The 21,012-nt window shown below is 39.7% G+C and overlaps 1 protein-coding gene and 1 long non-coding RNA gene across 3 annotated transcripts in view; one reads left to right on the top strand and one right to left on the bottom strand.

Annotated features, from left to right (window-relative positions):
- The window catches only part of si:dkeyp-72e1.9 (syntaxin-binding protein 4), a 220,597-nt gene that overhangs the window by 166,418 nt on the left and 33,167 nt on the right, over window positions 1–21,012 (top strand). For both annotated transcript variants that reach the window (XM_061905997.1, XM_061905998.1), the window contains 4 exons: window positions 840–912; window positions 3,841–3,917; window positions 13,950–14,046; window positions 18,083–18,210. In XM_061905997.1, coding sequence (XP_061761981.1) covers window positions 840–912; window positions 3,841–3,917; window positions 13,950–14,046; window positions 18,083–18,210 — 375 coding nt within the window. The remainder of the gene's footprint in view (window positions 1–839; window positions 913–3,840; window positions 3,918–13,949; window positions 14,047–18,082; window positions 18,211–21,012) is intronic.
- LOC133556258 (uncharacterized) lies at window positions 8,141–9,699 on the bottom strand. The gene is made up of 3 exons (XR_009807483.1): window positions 9,592–9,699; window positions 8,478–8,552; window positions 8,141–8,277 (listed from the first exon to the last, which is right to left on the bottom strand). It is a non-coding gene; the product is annotated as an uncharacterized LOC133556258 (long non-coding RNA).

Here is a 21,012-nt window from a genome sequence, read left to right as displayed (position 1 = left end):
GTTATGCGTCACCATGTTTGTTGGGTTTTTGTTTTGTTTGCATTTTTATGTGCGCCATGACTAGGGAAGATTGTTTAGATTGGGTCAAATAAGTAAATGCTGTGCTGTGTTCAATTCAAATGACAATTTGGGGTCATTGACCTGATTTACTCACTTTGTCCACAAAACGGCAACACGGTTGTAGCTTGTCAGATATTTAAAATGTATTGGAAAACGGCAAATTCCTTATGAGACGCATGACTTCTCGCAAGCTAAATTGAAGACGCATCTGTTGGTGTTTGTGTGAAGAATCACACTTGAATTTAATTCAAAGAGTTTGTCGAGGAGAAGCCAACTAACCCATCTCTCTCCATTTTCAAGAAGAAAGGAAAAGATGAAGTACAAGTGGAAAGCTTTTAAAGATAGTATCGCGTGGGAATACTGCCAAAACACCCCGAAAACACAAAAAATGTTTTTTACTCACAACCAACTATTGTCAAGTAAAAAAAAAACATTTTTGTCGAGGTATAACTTTTGGCAGTAATTATCCACCTCACCAAGACCACTAATACTACACCACCTCAGCCACGCTCACCCTATAGAGCACAACTGAAGTTAATTTTCAAATAAAAAGGTTAGATATTTGTTTCTCTGCTTCTTACTCATGAAAAATAGCAATAATTATCAATATGGAACGATATGGAACACAGACTTTTCAGCCGTAATATAAACCTTCAGGTCTGCATGGTTGACGTCTCCTGCAATGATTAGAAAGTGTGATTGATAAACTAAGAAAAAACTGAACTCTTTTTTAGTTGAAACGTCTTGCAATGAGTTACAAGTGTTACATTCCTTTGCAGATCTGTGCAGAGGAGCCGTCCTCCGTGGCTTCCTCTTCTCCTGACGTCTGTCCACCGGATGACCATGTTTCAGGTTTCTGCCATGACCCACAAGAACCCAGATCCAATGGTTTTAAAACGTTTTTTTTATTTTGCGTTCACAATCCTTATTAAGACAAACAAGTTTTTCTTTTTTATACATTCTAAATCATAAATAAACGCTAACAAGAGTCAGCTAACAATGGAGGCAATGTGGCTTGCTCTATTTCGCTTATAAAACATCCATCAAGGTTGTATATACACACTGTAAGAATAGATATAGTATTTAGTAACGTGCATAATAAAATTTAGTATATACATGATGTAAGTATATATGTCATGTAGTAACATTCATAATAACATGCAATATATACATGATGTAAGTATATATGTAATGTAGTAACATTCATCATATTATATACATGATGTAAGTACATATGTCATGTGGTAACATTCACAATAACATGTAATATATACATGATGTAAATATATATGTCATGTAGTGACATTTATAATAAAATGTAATATATACTTGATATAGGTGTACCGTATATGTCATGTAGTAACATTTATAATAACATGTAATATATACATGATGTAAGTATATATGTCATGTAGTAACATTTATAATAACATGTAATATATACATGATGTAAGTATGTATGTCATATAGTGGCTGCTGGTGGCAGGAGCTCTGTGCTCTTGTGTCATCCTTTCGTGTTCCTGATGTTTCCCTCTTGTTTTCATGTGTTTTTTTTTTTGCCTTTTGGTTTGGAACCCTCTGGGACTGTGTGACAAGGGGTGCCACTTTCCTGATTTCTGCAGTGCTTTTTTGTGAACTTCTGGATCTGCCTCCTGGGAGCCTTTTGGCCATTGAGACCAGCTGCTAGGTCTCTGCCACACCAGAGTCTGTTTGGAAAGACTGGAAGAGATGTGGATGAAGAGACAGGGCAGCAGAGTTTGGAGAGACTCGAGGAGATGTGGATAAAGACAGGGCTGCAGAATTTGGAGGCACTTGAGGAAATGCAGATGAAGAGACAGGGCAGCAGAGTTTGGAGAAACTGGAGGAGATGCGGATGAAGAAAGGGCTGCAGAGTTTGGAGAGAGTGGAGAATATGTGGATAAAAAGACAGGGGTGCAGAGTTTGGAGAGACTGGAAGGAGATGTGGATGAAGAGACCGGTGCAGAGTTTGGAGAGACTGGAGGAGATGTGGATGAAGAGAAGGGTGCAGATTTTGGAGAGACTGGGGGAGATGTGGATGAAGGGACAGGAGTGCAGAGTTTGGAGAGACTGGAGGAGATGTGGAAGAAGATACAGGGCTGCAGAGTTTGGAGAGACTGGAGGAGATGTTGATGAACAGACAGGGTTGCAGAGTTTGGAGAGACTGGAGGAGATGTGGATGAAGAGACAGGGTGCAGACTTTGGAGGCACTGGAGGAAATGCGGATGAAGAGACAGGGCTGCAGAGTTTGGAGAGACTCGAGGAGATGTGGATGAAGAGACAGGGGTGCAGAGTTTGGAGAGACTGGAGGAGATGTGGATGAAGAGACAGAGCTGCGGAGCTGGACAAGCTTTACAGTGTCTTGGCTGAATGAGTAGGTATCAGACATCCTCGCTCATCCATGCGGACTGGACCCTGGCTGAGAGTTAGGGGGCGGCCGAGAGTGGAGTCGGCTCTCTTCGTTGCTTTGTTGGGTCTGCTCCTGTCTCTGGCCATGCTCCCTCCACCCTAGCAGACAATGGCATGGAAAACCGCGGAGGCCACCACAGTGTAAATGTTTCTTTGTTGTTGTAGTTTTACTTTTGTAGCTGTGTAGTAGTAGCTGGTTTCATCAGCTCTGCTCTTTAAATGTATTTTCTTTAATGTTGAATGTGAGTGTGAATCCGTCTATCTGTGTTGGCCCTGCGATGAGGTGGCGACTTGTCTGAATGCACCATGGTCCGAATGGTCCCTGCGCGACCCTGCAAGGGACAAATGGTAGAAAATGTTCTGTCTCCCTGCAATGTTTTTCTGATCTTGAATGGGATTGTGCTGAAAATCTGAATTTTGGGGATTAATAAAGTAGTTCTGGTTCTGATTCACTAATATTTGTTAATATTCAGGTCACCACATTAGCTACATTGTTAGCCACTTCTTACTTGCCATATTTTAAGACTTGTAGAAAAAAAGAAAACTGTATGTGTTCTTGTCTTACATAAGGATACTATTCTGCTTTAAAGTAAAATGCAGGTAAAACACATAGACATTGATGTATATTTTTCTAAAATACAACTAATGAGATACATTTTAATAACATGTAAGATACTAAAAGATGACCAAAACATTCATGTGAATAATATGGAAGATATTAAAAGAAGACCAAAACATTAATTTAAATATCATGGACGATACTACGGGAAGACAAAAACATTCATGATAATAATAATAATAATATATTTTATTTGTAAAAGTACTTTACATCAAACACACAATCTCAAAGTGCTTTAGAACAACAAATAGCTGCCCCCAATGAGTAAAATAAATAGTCAAGTTAAATAAAAACTGTAACAACCTAATAGCTAGAACTAGCACACATACATCTATCAAAAGGCTTTATTAAAAAAAAGGGGTTTGAAACCTTTTTTAAAAGCATCCACAGTCTGTGGTGCCCTCAGGTGGTCAGGGAAAGCATTCCACAGACTAGGAGTGGCGGAGCAGAAAGCCCGGTCTCCCATGGTTCGGAGCTTTGTCCTCTGAGGTTGGAGGAGGTTAGCCTGTCCGGAGCGGAGGTGTTGTGTGGAGGATTTGGGGGTGAGCAGTTCTTTGAGGTAGAGAGGGGCCTTTCCATGGAGGCACTTGTGAGTTTGTAGGGAGACTTTGTATTCAATCCTGAGTAGAACAAGAAGCCAGTGAAGGGATTTGAGAACCGGTGTGATGTGGTCGTATTTCCGCACTCTCATTATGTTAATAACATGGATCATTTTAACTTTCACTTCTGTCCAGGTTGGCTCCAGCAGAGATCTAAAGCCAAGATCACGCTGGACCCCGACATCCGTCTCAAGTCAGACAGGTTACATCTGGTGAGTCACTACCAAGTGGACAAATCTAATCCCAATAGTAGTTAGCAGGCTGGGAGAGGAAGGAAATGAAGAATTAGGATAGGATTGGAAAGAGAAAGCATTGAAATGTGCCTCAGGAGAAGCAGCATCTTTGTGTTGTGTGGGGGAAGTCTGCCCAGTGTGCTGACTTGCAGACCCTGACATTTGTCTGTTTGCAACTTCTTCACAGTCACGTTTTTTCATGTAAAAATGACAAAAGTTATGTTAAATTAGTTTGACAACTGTTTATATTTTCCTACAATTGCAAAGTTGATGTAACATTTTTTACAATTTGCAGTCACGTGACAGCTAATGTACGCTAACCAAACTGGTATTATTAGCTAAAACCCAAAGCTTTGGGTTTGCGTACGTAGGTAATTACGTAGGAGAAGCCATGATAAAGTGTGTAACATAGTTAGCACCCTCTAGGTATCTGTGTGAATGGTGCAAAGTGTTGTACTGACACATAGTTAGCGTCCTCTAGGCATCTGTGTGAATGGTGCAAAGTGTTGTGGTGACACATAGTTAGCGCCCCCAAGGCATCTGTATGAATGGTGCAAAGTGTTGTGGTAACGCATAGTTAGCGCCCTCTAGGCATCTGTGTGAATGGTGCAAAGTGTTGTGGTGACATGTAGTTAGCGCCCCCTAGGCATCTGTATGAATGGTGCAAAGTATTGTGGTAACACATAGTTAGCGCCCTCTAGGCATCTGGGTGAATGGTGCAAAGTGTTGTGGTGACACATAGAGAGCGCCCTCTAGGCATCTATGTGAATGGTGCAAAGTGTTATGGTGACACATAGTTAGCGCCCCCTAGATACCTGTGCGAATGGTGCAAAGTGTTGTAGCACAGGTGCCTAGGAGGCGCTAACTATGAAAACACATTTCATGGGATTAAAATGTATTTTACATCTGGAAGAAATAGACACACCTACTTTGTGCACTTAAAATTGCACCTAGTCATATCTCTTATGTGTGACTGCCATCTACTGGTCACACTTATCATCAAACCATGTACAAAAAAAAAATAGCTTCAAGGTCGGTAAGCACAAAAAAAAAAATGTATATATATATATATATATATATATATATATATATATATATATATATATATATATATATATATATATATATATATATAGGAGAAGCCTGAAGGTTAGACTTCAGATTTTCTGGACTTACTAACCCTCACACTGATCCCAATACACATTAGCAGGTACATAAGCAGTAGAAAAGTTTGTTTTGCATGATAGGTCCCCTTTGTACCCCAAATTAATAACCCCTAACCCAAATTAAGAACTTTCAGTTTTGATTGATTTAGGCGGGGCCGGTGGACCAAAGCGGTAGTAATTTGCCAGAAGAAGACCACATTTCCCATGAGCACTAGCGTGTCAAACTGATATGATGTAATATTGTCACAAATATTAGTCTCCATGCTGATGTTAAATAGCAGACACTATCAAAAAGTGATCTTGGATTGTTCTACAAACATGATGCTACTACCAGGAATGTATCGGGGCGGATGCAGATCCGAAGGAAGGAAACAGTTATTTTGAAGAAAGTAGTGTGGAACTGCAAACTATCAGGCTGGTGGCTATTTACTGCTACCACGCGAAATTCTGATAGCTAACATTAGCATTATCATTTTGATTTAAGCATGGAAAGTCACCCACTACTGGGTGAGTTTCCACCTACTCAGTGGCCTAGTGGTTAGAGCAGGGGTCACCAACCTTTTTGAAACCAAGAGCTACTTCTTGGGTACTTATGCGAAGGGCTGCCAGTTTGATACACACTTAAATAAATTGCCAGAAACTCAATTTACCTTTAATAAATAAATCTATATATATAAAAAATGGGTATTTCTGTGTCATTCCGTCGTACATTTGTAGAGAATAAATGATGAAAAAACACTTAATTGAACGGTTTAAAAGAGGAGAAAACAGGAAAAACATTTTTTGTTAAATTTTGAAACAGTTTATCTTCAATTTCGACTCTTTAAAATTCAAAATTCAACCGAAAAAAAGAAGACAAAAACTAGCTAATTCGAATCTTTATGAAAAAAATTAAAAAAATAATTTATGGAACATCATTAGTAATTTTTCCTGATTAAGATTAATTTTAGAATTTTGATGACATGTTTTAAATACGCTAAAATCCAATCAGCACTTTGTTACAATATATAACAAATTGGACCAAGCTATATTTCTAACAAAGACAAATCATTATTTCTCTTCTAAATTTTCCAGAACAAAAATTTTTAAATAAATTTAAAAGACTTTGAAATAAGATTTAAATTACATTCTACAGATTTTCTAGATTTGCCAGAATAATTTTTTTGAATTTCAATCATAATAAGTTTGAAGAATTATTTCACAAATATTATTCGTCGAAAAAACAGAAGCTAAAATGAAGAATTAAATTAAATTTTATTTATAATTCTTTACAATAAAAAAAATAAATTTACTTGAACATTGATTTAAATTGTAAGAAAAGAAGAGGAAGGAATTTAAAAGGTAAAAAGGTATACGTGTTTAAAAATCCTAAAATCTTTTTTAAGGTTGTATTTTTTCTCTTAAATTGTCTTTCTGAAAGTTATAAGAAGCAAAGTAAAAAAAATAATTTATTTATTTAAACAAGTGAAGACCAAGTCTTTAAAATATTTTATTGGATTTTCAAATTCTATTTGAGTTTTGTCTCTCTTAGAATTGAAAATGTCGAGCAAAGCGAGACCAGCTTGCTAATAAATAAATAAAATTAAAAAAATAGAGGCAGCTCACCGGTAAGTGCTGCTATTTGAGCTATTTTTAGAACAGGCCAGCGGGCTACTCATCTGGTCCTTACGGGCTACCTGGTGCCCGCGGGCACTGCGTTGGTGACCCCTGGGTTAGAGTGTCCGCCCTGAGAACGGTAGATTGTGAGTTCAAACCCTGGCTTAGTCATACCAAAGAGTATAAAAATGGGACCCATTGACTCCCTGCTTGGCACTCAGCATCAAGGGTTGGAATTGGGGGTTACCCAAAATGATTCCCGGGCGTGGCACCGCTGCTCCCCACTGCTCCCCTCACTTCCCAGGGGGTGATCAAGGGGATAGGTCAAATGCAGAGGACAAATTTCACCACACCTAGTGTGTGTGTGACAATCATTGGTATTTTAACTCTTAACTCTTAACACTACTTTAGCAGGAATAGAGCCAACCCAGTGGTCACAGAGACGTTTAATTAACGTTGAAACAACGTTACTTTCCCGTGTTGAAACAACGTTCGATTTGGGTTGAAAATGAAAGTTGGATCAACGTTTAAATACAGACGTTGGATCAACGTCAATGTTTCAACGTTGATTCAACTTTCAGTTTCTACCTAAGAGACGTTTAATCAACGTTGAAACAACGTTACTTTCCCGTGTTGAAATAACGTTGGATTTGGGTTGAAAATGAAAGTTGGATCAACGTTTAAATACCGACGTTGAATCAACGTCAATGTTTCAACGTTGATTCAACTTTCAGTTTCTACCTAACAGAGACGTTTAATCAACATTGAAACAATGTTACTTTCCCGTGTTGAAATAACGTTGGATTTGGGTTGAAAATGAAAGTTGGATCAACGTTTAAATACCGACGTAGAATCTACGTCAATGTTTCAACGTTGATTCAACCTTCAGTTTCAACCTAAGATCAACCAACCAATTATCAACGTAATATCAACCAATATATAAATATAGTTAAAGACAACAAAACATAGTGCATATATAGCTCCAGGCTGAATCCTGTTAATGCAAAATTAAAATTAAGTACAAAGAAAATGGAGAATGTCAATCGATATAATTATTTATTTAGCCTGTGATGCCCATCCTATTCCTCCCTTCCATCCAGGGGCATATTCCAGTTTATTTTTTATGGCATCATGGACCATCGTTTCGGTCCCCTTCTGGGTATCCAAGACACTAGCTGTAAACAGGCAAAAAGAATACAAATTAATTAAGGGTGCATGTGATTTACCCCAATCAAGTTAATGTAATTATCAAACACACACACAAACTCACCTGTGACTAAATCGAGCAGTTTCGTCTCGGCAAAGCTATTTTTTTCCCCCTCTCCCCAATCATGTTCAGATTAGACATTAATTGATTTGTCATGAGCCTGAAATTGAACACGCAAGTCATACATGCAGGCCAAAAAGTACAGAATTTTGCATTATTATAATTCCCGATATAGCACTCATAGATTAGAATTTGGGTCTTACATCGCCTATTTTTAATATATATAAAGAGAAAGAGGAAAATACCTGTCCATGATGGTGCTTAAACAGCTCTTTAAGTCATATCCACCAATCTTTGAGAGCCTGGCTGTCTGCAAATATACAAGAGAATGTGTTTAGCATACACCGGGGGAAGGGGCTGGCAAACACATACATATACATTCAAGTATAGGGCCTGTTTTATTTACACGTGTTTTATCTACACGATTTCATAACCTGAAATTTCTATCTAAATACAATAATATTTCCGATGTAAAAACAGCTACATAATTATAATGTTATAATTACTTACCAGCAAATCTTTCTTGCTTGGTTGAGTTTTTATCAACTCGTCAAGGTCGAGTAGTTCCTCCACTGTCTCCAATTTCTGCACATGGAAGAACAGTTTTATCAAAAAATTATCCTTTTTGGTATCATATGTATCATAGCAATTGTACTGTGTCGTTCCATATGCATAAACTGAAATCATTGGTACATTGCCTTGCATTAACGTTCTGCTTTTCAATTACCGGTAGTGGTACATGTACGTAGACTTAGGGGCGGACCAGATGAAACGTGGGGGAGGGTATGTTTTTGGGGGGAAAAAAATAGATTGTTTAGCAAAAACTGAAAAATAAATAGTTTGTTCTCCTGACGTATATATATTAAAAAAAAGTTTGCTCCGGTAAGCTCTGCAAAAAAGAAAGTTGGTTGCCTTCTTCTGCCAAGAGAAAAAACTTTGTACCCCCCAAAAATTTCTGCGCTCCGTGCAGTCTTTTATTGTCAATCATAAAATATCTTTCAACAAAATCTGTCTGGATATTTTATTGTCATATATTTTAGTATACATGTTGGCCAACAGGTCAACAGTGAAACCATTTGGAAGTTTCAATACTTGACAAAAGCTCTTGTAAAAGCAGTACTGGCCTTATCAGTAAAATAAAAAAATAAGTAAAGATAAGAGCATTTAATATTACATGGATCCTTTTATGGGCGACCCGTGGACTTGCCTTTTGAGACAAAGCCTTGCTAACAAGTCAAACTAATTAAAAAAGTACCTGTACTTAAAATAAACTGGCAACATTTTAAATAAACATTAAAATGAGCCAGAAAAACCTAACTGCCATCCAGACGGGTGTTTTGAAGATCAAAATCAAGAGGAAGTAAATTAATACAGTGACTGGCACGGCTGTAAAAGACAATGGGTACAGAACCAAGAAAAAAATAGTTTGTTTTGTGTTAGCCTGGAAAAACAATTGTTTGCTTTTGGGCAGGTGGGGAAAAAAATTGTTGTCTGCTTGGGGAGAAAAAAAAAGTTTGCTCAGGTCCAGTTTATACAGTCAAAATAAACATTTTCCTGCAACCCTCTTGTGAAAGGGCCAAAATTATATCGATATAAATAACCAGTATTATCTCAAAGTACAAACCTGAATCTTTATGGACGTCGATGGTTTTCTTTGCAGTGAAATAGTTCGATTTCCAATTCAAATCTTCGCTCTTAGTCTTGCTTGCTGGACTGGAAAGGAAATACTTCAGCACGCGTGCGCACAAGCTTGGCTTTTAGTTCACGCTGCCATCAAGCAGGGGTTTCGTTGAAAACTGTCGCAAATGGCCGATGCGCGCAGAATGTTTGGCAAGTTGAATTGTACACGTTGAAATGATGTTGAAAAGACGATGTCCCCCAATGATGAAAACAAAACAGATTTGCAACATATGGTGTGGTGGGGTCAGTTGGTTGTGATTTGGTTGGGATATGGTTGAGTGACGTCGCAACGTAATTTCAACCTCACCTCGACGTTGAACTATGGACGGGTGCCCACTGGGAAGGCAGCATCGATCTGAAATCCCTCCTCATCTTTGAGCTCACGCCAGCGAGTAAAACCCGGGACAATGTTGATCCTGACTGTCCTTTTTCTTTTTTTCTGTTTTCATTTAGACAAAATTTTGTTTCTTTGGGTGTTTTGGAGCTTCGGCCAGTAATTGCACGTAGGCTTTCTTCTTCTTCTTTTAGGCATTCACGTCAACTTCCTTCTTTTTTACGAATGGTAGATTTTTTTGTGGCAGGATTCCTGCACCCCTCCTCATAGTCAGTAAGTGCCAGTGACAGCCCTCAGGCCAGGACACAGATGTCATTCACCTACTTGTGTCATCCCAAATGTTATGGAAATACTTTATGAAGGTTGAAAAGTGACTTCAATCATTTGAACTTTGCGGAGACTAAAGTCTTGTTCCTGGAATGATCATTCAACTGTTCTTGGACTGGTGTTCTCTGGAGGAGTTGGTGTTATCACGCCACATTCACCTGGTGTTCTTTGTCACTTAAGACCTTGCGAGGACATTACTGTTACCTGTTCATGAAGCTTTCAACTCCTATGACGTCAATTATCCCATCTTTGAAAGAGTTAAATCTGTAGGTTGTAAGTACCAAGTACTCCTTTGCTCTCCTGATTCAGTTATTCCAATTGAACAATAATAATGTCAGCACAATTCTCTGCTCTTGTGTTGTTACCATAACCCCACCCCCATTCGATTAATCTCAACCTTGAATATTGTGATATTGCACATTTTAATCGCTTGATAGGTCTGGTGTTAAGTCCTCATCTCATGGATTCACATTTGTTTCCTCCTTCTGACGAAGAAAAAAGAATGAAGACTTCTGCGGCTTGGTTTTCACCCTCAGCCCCGAGGGCCCGTCTCATTGAATTATTGATTTTGCAATCTGACTCTGCCTGTTCTATTACTTTGGTATTTTGCACCACGTGGTGTCAGCTCTTTTCTCTCACGGCTCTCCACTTTCACTCCTACCTTGTTGTCTGTCTGCATGTCTCAGCACTCTGTGATCGTTGTTGTCGTGTCTAGTTCCCGCTCCAACACTTTGGACGGTTTACCAATGAAAAAAAACTAAGAAAAACGTAAGTATTTACAGCCTTTGCTTGGTACTTTATTGATGCACCTTTGGCTTCAATTATAGTCTTTGGGCAGTTTCACGCAGCAACACCTCTCCAGCTCCATCAGGTTGAAGTAAAAGTCAAAATACAATTCATCAAATATCTGACAGGCCGCTGTTGCGCTTGACCAGTCTTCCTCTCTGGGAATAAAACACACTCCCAAGTTCTTTTGGATGACATATGTTGAGTAAAAAGAACCACTGAGATAGTACTTGAGTATAGTACTTAAGCAAGTTTTACAAAGCTTTAGGAGACCAGTCCTTACAACGCAACCATAGCATCGCCAAGAGAGGTCTAAAAGTATGACAAAAGAAGTCTCTTATAGTGACAAGGCAGCCAACCCCCCCCCCCACCCCCCAGAGAGGTATGCACCTGCTGATAAGAAGAAGGACCGTGTCCTTCATGGAACGGAACTGAATCAAACCTCCCTTTTGATGAGCGATTGATCATGTTTGTGCAAGACACTGGACGCTCCAGGACCAAATATGGAAATCAACAACATATAACGGAAGTATAGCGGCCGCACGAACATCTCCAGAGTGGAAAAGTACCAATAGCATGATCACAAAATACGAAGATACACTAAAGCATCAAAGTATATAAAAAAAATATAAGCATTCTCCGCACCACTTCCAGACATTCACACACTTTGTCCAAAAGACACTCCTTTGATATCTTGGCTGTGTGTATAGGATCACTGCTGCTGAATGGTGAACCACCATTCCAATACAGGGTCGCAAGTCTTCTGTAGCAGGTTTTCCTCCGGAATGTCTTGGTGCGGACTCTGCATTGGTCTGTTGTAGTTTAGAGGGTGTCGTGCCGGAAGGCAAAGCTCTACATTTATGGGTCCTGCCTTCACCTATGGCAGGGGTCAGCAACCCAACATATTGGGCGAAAAATACAAAAAACAAATCTGTCTGGAGCCGCAAAAAGTTTAAAAGTAAGTGTTAATATGAAGGAGGGTGAGATAACTCCTGGAAATGACTGGCTAGAAACTGCCAAAGTTATGTGCCCAAGTTAAAGGAATTGGCAATAAATTCTAATGGATTCATAACAATCTTTCCAAGCTCGGTAATCTTTGATGTGGTCTGGAACAACATGGCACACAATCAGAAATGCAGCCAATATTACATACAGATAATGTGTCATGAGACATGCAAATATAAATTAAATAACAGAGGAAATTAAGGAATTTAAATGTGCTGAAATATACCTACAAACGAGGCATAATGATGCAATATGTACACACAGCTAGCCCAAATAACATGTTAGCATGGATAATTAGCACTCCACACAAGTCAATAACATCAACAAAGTTCACCTTTGTGGATTTACGCACGGCATAAAAGGTTTGGTGAAAAAAAGGAGACAAGTAAGGAGTGGCAATGTTTATCTGTGGCAGTGACGGAGAAATTTGTACATGTAAATCAGGGGTGCCCATTACGTCGATCGCGATCGACTGGTCGATCTCGGAGGGTGTGTCAGTCGATCTCAAGCCAGGCATTAAAAAATATACATAAAAATGAGCAATCATCAATCATACCAAGACTTCACTTTCGTCAGTTGTTTGACATTCTCGGCACCCAAGGATCTTGTGAGATGACGCTGGCTGCTGCAAGCTCATATTTAAGAAAAAAATCACTAACAGGGCGGACACAGAGAAACACATTTTATTTCTAGAGACTCCGTACCTACTGTCAAAACTCTAAAGACCGACTGCACAGTTCCTGTCTTCACCATAAAAGACCTGTTTCATCCTGCCTGTGCTAACAAAATAAGAGTCTCAGAAAGCTAGCGTGCACAAGCTAGCAAGCTACGGAGTTTGATGCCAATGTAGTTCTCCCCCGCCCTCAGCGACCGCTTTCTCACTTGCTTGCCCACCCGCACTCTCACTGACGTCACTCACCTGCTGCCAGACATTAAAGGGCCACACACATATGCTACTCTCATAACAAAGTGTTTAAAAACGAGTATGCAAATTTGACAAATGAGATGCCAAATCCAACCACTTTTATGTGGTATTGGACAGAAAGGAAGACTTTTTTTTTCCTCCATTTGAAAATGCGGATGTTATCAGCACCACTGTCTAATTCCAATCAATGCAAGTCATCAGAATCAAATACACCAACTTATATTCTTGTCTTCATGAAAGAAAGGAATCTATGTGTGTTAAACATGCTTGTATTATCATTAAACACCATTAACTTGTTAACAAAAATGTCTCTTTCCTAAATAAATAAATACAAATTATAAATAGGAATGAGGTAGATCTCCTCGACTTGGTCAATTGAAAAGTAGCTCGCCTGCAGAAAAAGTGTGAGCGCCCCTGATGTAAATAAACTAGGGTGAGTTCAAGGACCGCCGAAAATAGTAGGACAAAACATCGTTGGCCAAATACTCTCATCAGTGAAGCTTAAACACAAACATAATAAACAGTGTGCTGTCTAACAATTAGGAAGGTTGGTGATATGTTTGTCCTCCTCCAGAAACATTATTAAAACAACAAATATATTTTACCCCATCTTATTCCATTTTTGAAAAAGCTCCAGGGAGCCACTAAGGGCGCATGCGGGTTGCCGACCCCCGGCCTTTTGTGATGAGCTTTGGCTCGTGACAAGATGGAGAAATGATCCCACGTAAGGTGGTGAGGCTCTCCCTAGGAGATCAAGTCCCAAGTTCTGTCATACCTGAGGAACTTGGAGTTGAGCCCCTTCAAGTTTGAGCCCCTTCAAGTCAGAAGACAGGTGGCTTTTTCTTTGTTGGATACACAAGCTGAATATCTGCATTTCACCTGGACAGGTTGCAAAGGAATGTAAGGATCTGTTGGTCTGTTGCAGGCTCTCTCCTTCCTTGGTTTGGATGTCACTGATGAGAAAAAGAAGAAGTTGCAACAGAGTCTGACCACGGACCCACAAGGCACCGTGGCCTATGGCGGTATGGGCACGCACACACACACACACACACACACACACACACACACACTTGAAGTTACAACAGAGTCTGACCAAAGACCCACAAAGCACTACAAACTTTATATTTATATATATATATATATATATATATATGTATATGCAAACAAAAAAAATATATATATATGTATAAACACACATTTGTATATACGTATATAGAAAAATTTGCCTGCCATATATATATATATATATATATATATATATATGTATATATATATATTATATATATATAATATATATATATATATATATATATGTGTATATATATATATACACACATATATATATATATATATATATATATATATATATGACGGTCTACAACTTCATGTGGTAAAATTTAGCTCCACACTGATAACTGACATCGGGCGTATGTATCATGGATTCCTTGTATTACAGTGTCCTGGCATATCCAAGATGGCTGCTTCAAACCATGCGGTTGATGAAGCAGTATCAAGTTTTATTGACAATTTGGCATGAGAAATAGTATTACCTGCAACTCAAACTCTAAATAACACATCAACAATCGCAAGTATAGCATGGTAAAAGTGCATTTTTGTCCTCCAAAATATCGCTCTCAGATACACTTTTGGTTGATAACAATTAGCGAAGGACACAAAATATAAACAGGCAAGATTCATGAAAAAGTCAACAGTGCAAAAACATTCACAATTCTGAGCACTTACTGTCGATGCCACTTCTCATCAACAGCAGGCACTGCTGCAACACTTCTGCCATCATTTAATACTTTCGGGGACGGTGTGGCGAAGTTGGTAGAGTGGCAATCTGAGGGTTACTGGTTCAATCCCCATCTTCTACCATCCTAGTCATGTCCTTTGTGTCCTTGAGCAAGACACTTCACCCTTGCTCCTGATGGGCCCTGGTGAGCGCCTTGCATGGCAGCTCCCGCCATCAGTGTGTGAATGTGTGTGTGAATGGGTGAATGTAGAACTACTGTCAAAGCGCTTTGGGCTCCTTGAAAAGGGGTAGAAAAGCGCTATACAAGTACAACCCATTTACCATTTTGTTTTCTCTTTCATTATATATATATATATATATATATATATATATATATATATATATATATATATATATATATATATATATATATATATATATATATACATATATATATATATATATATATATACATACATATATGTTTATATATACAGTATACACATGTACTGTGTTGCTGGTGCCGAGCTGTGTCGAGACTCTCTTGAATCCACTGCCTGGACATCAGCTTGCCCTTCATTCAAACCCGGCTTCCATATGAGTTGGGGAATTGTCCATCCATCCTTTTCCTCCCGCTTATTCCCTTTGGGGTTGTGGGGGGTGCTGGTGCCTACAATCGGGGCAGAAGGCGGGGTACACCCTGGACAAGTCGCCACCTCATCGCAGTTGGAAAATTGTGTTAGATGTAAATATAAACGGAATACAATGATTTGCAAATCCTTTTCAACCCATATTCAATTGAATGCACTACAAACACATGATATTTGATGTTCAAACTCATAAGCTTTTTTTTTTTGCAAATAGTAATTAACTTAGAATTTCACGGCTGCAACATGTGTCAAAGTAGTTAGGAAAGGGCATGTTCACCACTGTGTTACACCACCTTTTCTTTTAACAACACTCAGTAAACGTTTGGTAAATGAGGAAACTAATTGTTGAAGCTTTGAAAGTGGAATTCTTTCCAATTCTTCTTTTATGTAGAGCTTCAGTCGTTCAACAGTTCCGGGTCTTCGCTGTCTATTTTTCACTTCATAATGCGCCACACATTTTCGATGAGAGACAGGTCTGGACTGCAGGCGGGCCAGGAAAGTACCCACACTCTTTTTTTACAAAGCCACGCTGTTGTATTAGTGCTGAATGTGGCTTGGCATTGTCTTGCTGAAATAAGCAGGGGCGTCCATGAAAAAGACGGCGCTTAGATGGCAGCATATGTTGTTCCAAAACCTGTATGTACCTTTCAACATTAATGGTGCCTTCACAGATGTGTAAGTTTCCAATGCCCTGGGGACTAATGCACCCCCATACCATCACAGATGCTGGCTTTGAACTTTGCGTCAATAACAGTCTGGATTGTTCGCTTCCCTTTTGGTCCGGATGACACGATGTCGAATATTTTTAAAATCAATTTGAAATGTGGACTCGTCAGACCACAGAACACTTTTCCACTTTGCATCAGTCCATCTTATATGATCTCGGGCCCAGAGAAGCCGGCTGCGTTTTTGGATGTTGTTGATAAATGGCTTTCGCTTTGCATAGTAGAGCTTTAAGCTCTACAAGAAGGGGACGGAGCCGCCTATACTTCCTCAGGAGGCTAGGATCCTTCAACGTCAGTACAAAGTTGTTGAAGATGTTCTACGAGTCGGTGGTGGCGAGCGCTTTCTTGTATGCCGTGGCTTGCTGGGGCAGCGGGCTGAGAGTGAGGGACGCAAACAGACTGGACAAGTTGGTAGAGAAGGGCAGTAACATGGTGGGGGTGGAGCTGGACTCTCTGGCGATGGTGTCAGAGAGGAGAAGTCTAGCAAAACTTCCAGCCATTATGGACAACACCTCCCACCCACTACACTCGGACCTTGCGGAGAGAATGAGCACGTTCAGTGGAAGGCTCAGACTCCCAAAATGTAACATGGAACGACACATGAGGTCCTTCATACCGACAGCTATCAGACTGTATAATGCGTTTGTTCCTTCTTGACTGCACTTGAATGTAGAATATATTGATATTATTCATATATTATATATATAATATACGTCATATATTATTTATTATTATTATTGTTTTTTGTGAGCGAACTGTGGTACTGAATTTCCCTCAGGGATCAATAAAGTACTTTCTATTGTATTCTATTGTATTCTATTTAACTTGCACTTAGAAATGTAGCGACAAACTGTATTTAGCGACAGTGGTTTTCTGAAGTGTTCCTGAGCCCATGTGGTGATATCCTTTAGAGATTGATGATGGTTTTTGATACAGTGCCGTCTGAGGGATCAAAGGTCACGGTCATTCAGTGTTGGTTTCCGGCCATGCCGCTTACGTGGAGTGATTTCTCCAGATTCCCTGAAACTTTTGATGATATTATGGACCGTAGATGTTGAAATCCCTAAATTTCTTGCAATTGCATTTTGAAAAACATTGTTCTTAAACTGTTTGACTATTTGCTCACGCAGTTGTGGACAAAGGGGTGTACTTTGCCCCATCCTTTCTTGCAAAAGACTGAGCATTTTTTGGGAAGCTGTTTTTATACCCAATCATTGCACCCACCTGTTTCCAATTATCCTGCACACCTGTGGGATGTTCCAAATAAGTGTTTGATGAGCATTCCTCAACTTTATCATTATTTATTGCCACCTTTCCCAACTTCTTTGTCACGTGTTGCTGGCATCAAATTCTAAAGTTAATGATTATTTGCAACAAAAAAAAATCTTTATCAGTTTTAACATCAAATATGTTGTCTGTAACATATTTAACTGAATATGGGTTGAAAATGATTTGCAAATCATTGTATTCCATTTATATTTACATCTAACACAATTTCCCAACTCATATGGAAACGAGGTTTGTAGTTCCATGCCCAGGCCTTGTAGATCCACTGCCCGGACAACAACTTGCCCTCCATAGTTCCATGCCCAGGCAATGTAGATCCACTGCCTGGACTACGGTTTGCTGTCCATGCCCAGGCCAAGGACATATAAAATAACAGATGCTTGTGTCTTGTGATTGGCTGACTTCCAGTCCAAGGTGTCTCACCTGAAGACAACTGAGAAAAGGTAGAGCTGACAAAAAAAGGAACCAGGGACATAGACAATAAAAGATGCTTGTGTTTTGTGATTGGCTGGCTACCAGTCCAAGGTGTCTCACCTGAAGACAGCTGAGATGAGGTGGAGCTGACACTAATGAGGACTAAGGACGTCGAAAATAACAGAATCAAGTTTGAGTTTGTGTGACAATGATTGATGAGCGTTTCTTCTCATTTGTCGGTCACCAGACTTTGTGGCCGCCACACGAAACATTTTCCAGGATAACCTGGAGGAACTCAGTTTAGGAGACGCACCCTTCATGTTTTCCTGTCACCAAGCCGCCAGTCTGATGGACACATCAGCCTTTCACTCCCCGGTAAGTGTTTGTGAGTGTGTGTGCGTGCGTGCATGTGTGTGTGTGCACATTTCTATCAAAAGTTTTAGAAAAAAATATTTTATTTATCTTTAGTTTTACTTGAATTTGAACGATAATGAAAGGTTTTAACCTACTATTTAATGATTTTATTTTAATTGTTGACTCTTCTGTGAATCACATCACACACAGTGCCCTCTAGCTGTGGCGTCCATCAAGGCTCAACACTGACTCCCATTGTATTCACTGTATCTGTTTCCATTGGGATCAATCAATATTATTTCCCTTTATTTCTCTGCACATGATATACAAATCAATATTTAAACCTGGCAGAGTCTGCATTTGTTGTACTTTGGTGTCTCTACGACGTTAGAATAGAGTATATTTTATTTCCTTAAACTACCATTTTTTTCAAACTATAGAGCGCTTTAGTGGTGGTTCTTAACTTTAGTGGGTGTTGCTTATACACCTGTGTATATAAGCAGCACCCACTAAATATAAGAAGGAAAAAATTGTTTTCCATATATAAGCCACACCCCACTATAAGTCGCAGATCTATATGTTGTGAAATGAGTTAGCTACACAGAAATATTCTGTAAATGTTTATTTATATACCTTAGTTGTTTCTAAATAGTGTCTGTAACAGGGCAGTAAAACGTCTGAATAAACAAAACAAAAGTCAAGGTCATGGACCCACTAGCTGCACAAGCTAGCTCTACAATCAGCTAAACAGACTCCACGGTGACATTTTGCTGAATTTGTGAAACTGAAACAATACAAAAATAATGTAAGTTAATAATACTAACACAGAAACTTATAAATGTGTTAGCATATTAACTGATGCTAGCGACGCTAGCTTGATTACACTACGATAGCACGTACAAATATGCATGAAAACACTCCTACAGACACCATACATGGGACACTTCAGTAACTAAGAATTGTTTTAGTTATATTGTAAAACTTACATGCATTGCTTGGAGTGACGAATGGAACGGCAATTGTAATTCCAGTTCAAAGCACTAAATGTAAGCAAACTCATCTAAAATACGGTGCCATAGCACAAACAACAAAACACATATCCTGTATCCTTCATTTTACTTTATTTTTGGTATTATTCTCAACTGTTCTTGCTTTTTTGTCACTTATCTTTTCCATAAACCACAAATTATGGTTCTTTGGCGCCTTTATGTTTTTTTGTTACTTTTCTCTTTTTTTCCGGCTGTTTTGTCTTTGGCTTTGATCAGTTGAACAGCCGGCCTTTTGTTTACACACGTCAGTAGCTGTTTGTTTGTTTACACACGCCAGAAGCTGTTTGTTTGTTTGTGTGTTTATACACGCCAGGAGCTGTTTGTTTGTTTACATGCACCAGAAACTTTATGTTTGTTTGTTTACAGATGCAAGGAGCTGTTTGTTTGTTTGTTTGTTTATACACGCCAGGAGCTGTTTGTTTGTTTACACGCGCCAGAAGCTTGTTGTTTGTTTGTTTACAGATGCCAGGAGCTGTTTGTTTGTTTGTTTACACACGCGAGGAGCTGTTTGCGCTCTCCTTGCCAGCGCTACGGGGTGCGCAGCCCAACATTCCCGTGGAACTACAGAAAAAGGGCCGGGGATGTCGTGCCGGCACAAAGATGAAGGAGTAGAGAAGGACATCTAAGCCTGCAATTTCATCTGTCCTGCGATGATGAGGTGGCGACTTGTCCAAGGTGTCACCCGCCTTCCGCCCGATTGTAGCTGAGATAGGCACCAGCGCCCCCCGCAACTCCAAAGGGAATAAGCGGTAGAAAATGGATGGATTCCAACTGTCCTCATGGGGAACGTTCGGTCTTTGCAGAATAAAATGGACAAATGGTTCGGGCTCGTCTGAACTCAAAAGGAGTGTGCCATGTGCAGTATCATGTGCTTTACGGAAACTTGGCTACACGCGGACTTCCCGGACCACAGTGCGTCCCCACCCGGCTTCACAACCTCACAGGCGGATAGAGACACACTCCTGAGCAGTAAGAAAAAAGGCGGTGCAATTGCCTTCTTGGTGAAGAAGAGGTGGTGTGATCCTGGACATGTTGCTGTAAAGGAGTGTGTTTGTATGCCAGAAATTGAACTTCTGGGCGTTGGAATTCATCCATCCATCCATTTTCTACCGCTTGTCCCACAAATTCAACCATATTATTTGCTAAGGGAGTTTACTTCTGTAATCTTCATCGGAATGTAGATCCATTCTTCTGCAGACGAGGCTGCTGCTTGCAACACCATTCAAGCAGCTGTTGCGAGGCTACAGACCAAACACCCCAATGCCGTCATTCTCATTTCGGGTGACTTTAATAATGCTTCTTTCGACTCAATTTTACCCACTTTCCACCAATATGGGACAATAAGACTCTGGCCCTACTGTATGATAATTTAAAAGATGCATACAGTTCCACTGCTCTTCCCCCCTGGAATGGTCTGATCACAATCTAGTGCTTTTTACACCTCAATATGTTCCTGCTGTGAGGAGGCAGCCTTTCTCAACAAAATCAGTGCGGAGGAGGAACCAGGAAGCATGTCTCGCCCTACAGGACTGTTTTGAGACCACAGACTGGGACGTGCTCTGTAAGCCTCACAGGACATACATTGACAGCATCACAGACTGCATCACAGACTACGTACATGTCTGTGAGCACTCCATCATCCCTACAAAAACTGTCCACTGTTTACCAAATAACAAGCCCTGGATCACCAGCCAGCTAAAGGTGCTGCTGAATGAAAAGAAGCTAGCCTTCAGATCTGGTGATCGGGATGAGTTTAGGAGGATACAGTGGCAGC

Source organism: Nerophis ophidion, linkage group LG07, assembly GCF_033978795.1.
Source record: "Nerophis ophidion isolate RoL-2023_Sa linkage group LG07, RoL_Noph_v1.0, whole genome shotgun sequence".
NCBI lineage: Eukaryota > Metazoa > Chordata > Actinopteri > Syngnathiformes > Syngnathidae > Nerophis > Nerophis ophidion.
The sequence above is the reverse complement of the archived record's forward strand: the minus strand, read 5'-3'. Positions and strand labels throughout refer to the sequence as shown.